Source organism: Pinus tabuliformis, chromosome 9, assembly GCF_031772625.1.
Source record: "Pinus tabuliformis cultivar Carrire ecotype Pingquan chromosome 9, CPIR1, whole genome shotgun sequence".
Classification (NCBI taxonomy): domain Eukaryota; kingdom Viridiplantae; phylum Streptophyta; class Pinopsida; order Pinales; family Pinaceae; genus Pinus; species Pinus tabuliformis.
In genome coordinates, this window is record NC_142307.1 from 298,924,704 (window position 1) to 298,929,072 (window position 4,369).

General features: G+C 36.3%; 1 protein-coding gene across 1 annotated transcript; it reads right to left on the reverse strand.

Moving 5' to 3' along the window:
* Window positions 1-2,750: 2,750 nt before the first annotated feature.
* Window positions 2,751-3,788, reverse strand: LOC149148392 (disease resistance protein UNI-like). The gene has a single exon (XM_089442164.1). The coding sequence runs from the start codon at window positions 3,786-3,788 to the stop codon at window positions 2,751-2,753; it is 1,038 nt and encodes a 345-aa protein (XP_089298290.1).
* Window positions 3,789-4,369: the final 581 nt, after the last annotated feature.

Sequence of the window (4,369 nt, forward strand, 5' to 3'; positions counted from 1 at the left end):
CCTACAGGAATTGTATTTGTTGAGAACTTCTCTTGATTAGTTACTTTCACTATGGCTCCCAAGAGATCTATCTCAAAGGACATTACATAAAGCAACACTAGGGAGGCAGTTGACAATACTCGAGTAAGCTTGTCAGTTTTCTCAGACACTCATCTGTTTATAGAGAGAGTCGGACATTAAATGGAAGAAGGTGAATGAGGCATTCTCAACAAAAATCTTGAAAGAAGATCTTGAGGACCGATAGGTGTGAACCAATGTCCAAAGGTCAGGATTACACAAGATTGCATGTTGGTACCCAACTTTTCCATGTGTAGACATTGTCAGCTCAATAATATCCTATACAGATTCTAAGACCATTACTCTTAGCAATGCCATTGGACAAAGGCTTGCCTCTTTCCTTCCACCTGATTACCAGCTTATGTATCATTTTTCATAGCCATAATCGCACATGGATTCCCACTTTTATGCGATCACCAACTACCTGAGCATAAAGGTTTTTGCCAAGGGCCAGGTAAAAGAGCATTCTAAATTCTGTCAGATATCGAGCAACACTTACAAGACCAAATCTCTTAGGGAGGATTATCAGTACCTGGTAGTCTTATGTTATCGAATCCATGGCCAAATTAGTACTAAGACATTTTCGAAAGGTTTGGACTTATTTCTTAATCACGTTGTGAATGAAGGAAAACTATTCAATTGGTTGGATTTGCTGGCTCAACAGTTGAGAATTCACGTGGATAATGCTAAGAACCCTCCCAAGGGTAAGAAAACCCAATTCTACATGTCTGCGTACTTATTGGATGCAATATGTGACTAAAATTCATTTAATGGCATGAATTAGACCTGGTCACCAAGAGAAATTGTCGTGCACATTTACCACAAGCTACTTTCAGAGTGCAACTACAAAGGAGTAATGGAAAAAATGATTAATCACTTCCTCATTCCACTATACAAGATGATCTTTGAGGAAGAACCACCTTGCATGTCTTGAGAGACAAGGGGAGCAGTGTTAGAATGAACATATTGGTTTGCCTCACTAGATGGCACCTTCTTTAGAATGATTGGCAGTGATAAGTCTCAACATATTCTACCGAGGTATGCCACCTATTGGCGGGAAAAGTTACCTAAGGTAAGGATTGACAACCTCAACATAGCATAACAAGATAATCAACAAAGAGCAGTCAAGCAAGCATGTCAAACATGTGAATTAATAAATGTAGATTTGGAAACATACTTGGGGGTCCTACGTTTGATGATGTTCCTGTAGGCTCCGAACCCTCTGCTTTCACCAAAATGAGCAAGCCTGCAAGTCAATTCACAAAAAAATATACATGATAGATAATTCAATGTGCATACATAAAGGATATGTTAGATCATCATATGTAAGCATACAAATTACTATTTATGAGACAATAACATATCAAGAATAATACATGAGCTTCTTTATTGATTGACAATAATAGGTATAGGAAAGGTACAACCTGATCCAAGCCAAATAACTGACGAAGCCTTCCTTCGGATCCGTCCAACTTGAGCCACAAAGAAAACCTCTCTAACAAATGCAAGGAGATTCTATAAAGATGATGAACATCTCTACAAAGGAAATTGAGGTTTCCATAGACATTGGGAGTGCAGGAGGCACGAGAAAATTAGACTTAATATGGGGAAAAAATGGGTATAGTGTCGATATCCCTTCTCTTATTTCTTTTAGGCCTACCCAAGGTGTGGATATATACCACCTAAAACTAGTTAATTTAGTTGTGCTACAGTCTCCTTTAAGTCAGCTCTAAGTCAAACTCGTGAACCCCTCCCGAAAAATAGCATATTTAGTCAAACCCGTGAACCCCTCCCGAAAAATAACATATTATTTTATTTTTTGATATTTTAAAAGTAATACGTGGGTACATAGCTATAAAACCCATATATGTACCCAATTTTCAATGAGTAGAACTGCATATCTTCCATCAAAATTAAATACAATTTATAAAGTTTAATTATAATTTTCTTTCAATACATTTTTTAACATTTTATATGAAACATATAAATTACAACTATAAAAACAAATAATACAAACATATAAATTATAACGACAAATAGTACCAAATACTATAAAAATTTGTAAATATATATACACAAAACTTTCTTCCATTCTATAAGTTTATAAGTGTAGAAATATAATTGTTTTACCATTTTTGTTTAGACATGTTTTAAAAAAGCATAAATTATTTAAATGGTTAAATTAACCACAAATAAAAATTACATAATCTTGAAAGTGTATTTTCATGTCACCATCCTCTCAAATTCTCTAATGCCACCGCTGTATTTACAAAATATTCTACGAAATAGAGAAAGCCTTCATCAAAATAGTTCAATGAAAATCCTGAAACGTTGTTCCAGTAAATAAATCTATTAGCGTGGAATACATTTGAGCGATACTTTAATTCAATTAAATCATCTTTACAGTGATAAATACTTGTTTTACCAGGACCTGGATAACAATGATTAAAAAAATTGGTGGTAAAGTTATCAAAAAAAAATTAATTAATAAACATTACACTGCTCTTTCTTTATAGAATTTTTGAAGCCGTATTTTCATGTCACCATCAATTTGTTGCCACCAGTCTTTCTGCCCCAATATTGTAGCCAAATTGGGTAACTTGTCCATCCCCGCAGGAAGTCTGTTCAACTTTCGACATGCACGTATAGACAGCAGACGCAGCCTGGGTAGCGTACTTTCATTCCATACACCGTTATTCGATGCTCCCCCAATGCTTTCTAACTTCTGTAACCCAGAGAGAACCAATATCTCTAACAGGGAAAACCCGCCAGTATTCCCTATTCCCAGGGATTGACTTTATTATGCTCCCTGTGTATTTGCTGCGCAGATGGAGAACCTTCAGAGACGTGAGAGTAGCTAGGAATCCTGGTGGAAGCTCTTCAATTTGATTATTGGATAGCATGAGACTCACCAGTTTTGGACATGGGAACTCGGTGGGGAGATTTTTAATATCATTTTTGAGAAGGGATATCCTTTTGCAATCCTCATTGTGAATCGCGGGAAAATTTTGCAGCCCTTGATCTGCCTTGAATAAACAATTCTCCTCCTTCTCGCCAATATGTATTGCCATCTCACGAACAACATGGTGAACTCCTATCCATTGATGCTCTGGATTCACCCAAGCATTCATGGTACGCTGGTCAGAGGTGGCAATTTGGAAGAAGCAACGATCTACAAGAAGGTTCACGTAGCTGAGCCCAATGGCCATGTCCATTAAATGGTTCCCCTGTTTGCTTCTCACAAGACCCTCTGCAACCCACATCTGCACTAATTCCTGCACTTCAATTTCTTCATCTTTCGCATACATGGCACAATAGAGGAAGCAATTCTTGATGTCTGAATTGGGCAATGCATCATAACACCATCTTAATAGTGGATAGGATTGTGGTTCAATGCGAGCATTCAGAGTATTTGCAGAAGAAGAAGAACCTGCATTTTTAATGGAAAATAAAGAAGTCTCCCATTCATCTACTCTGCTTTTTCCCCTCATTGCTGCGGCGACTAAGTTTATGGCCAAACCAAAGCCATTACACTCGCCTGCAATATTTTTAGCACACTCCTCTATATCCATAGGAGGAGCAGGGTTGTCTTTGAAAGCTGTATTTCTGAACAACTTCCACGCTTCATCATTAGAGAGGGGTTGTCCTTCTCTGGACTCTTGTGCGATCTCCAATTCCTGTTCGGTAGGATCCCCCTTGATAATCTGGTGAGAAGCAGAAGTAACAAACATTGAAAAGTCTTGTTGAAGGCCTTGAAAGAGGAAATTAAAAGGTACCTTCCATTTTTTGTGTCGTTCAGTGGATCTCCCGCGGTTGCCAATGAGACAGTCCAGACGCCGTCCTTGCCCAAACCAAATTTAATTACTAATATTTGAATAGATAATTTATTCAAATAATTTACAATGGTGTGGATTAGTGTTTTGGTATATAGATTTGAAAAAATATTCTATCCCACTTGTAATTGAAATTGTAATATTCTTATATTTATAATTTAATAATTAAAATTTATCTTTTACTATGATTTAAATTTTTAAGAATTAGATCATGAATATCATGAAGATGAGGTTTTTTTTAATTTTCTATCCTAGTTACACCTATAATCTTTGGGAATAATGTAAAAATGAAGAATATACCTCCTATTCTTTTGAATTTCTATGGTATGCCAAATCAAAACCTTGATGCTTTCTTTACTAAATTCGATATTTTATGGCACACATATGGATAAACTAATGGCGCACATATGGATAAACTAATGATGCACAAAAACTTCATTTATTTCCATCTAGTTTAAAGGGATCCACACTAAAATGGT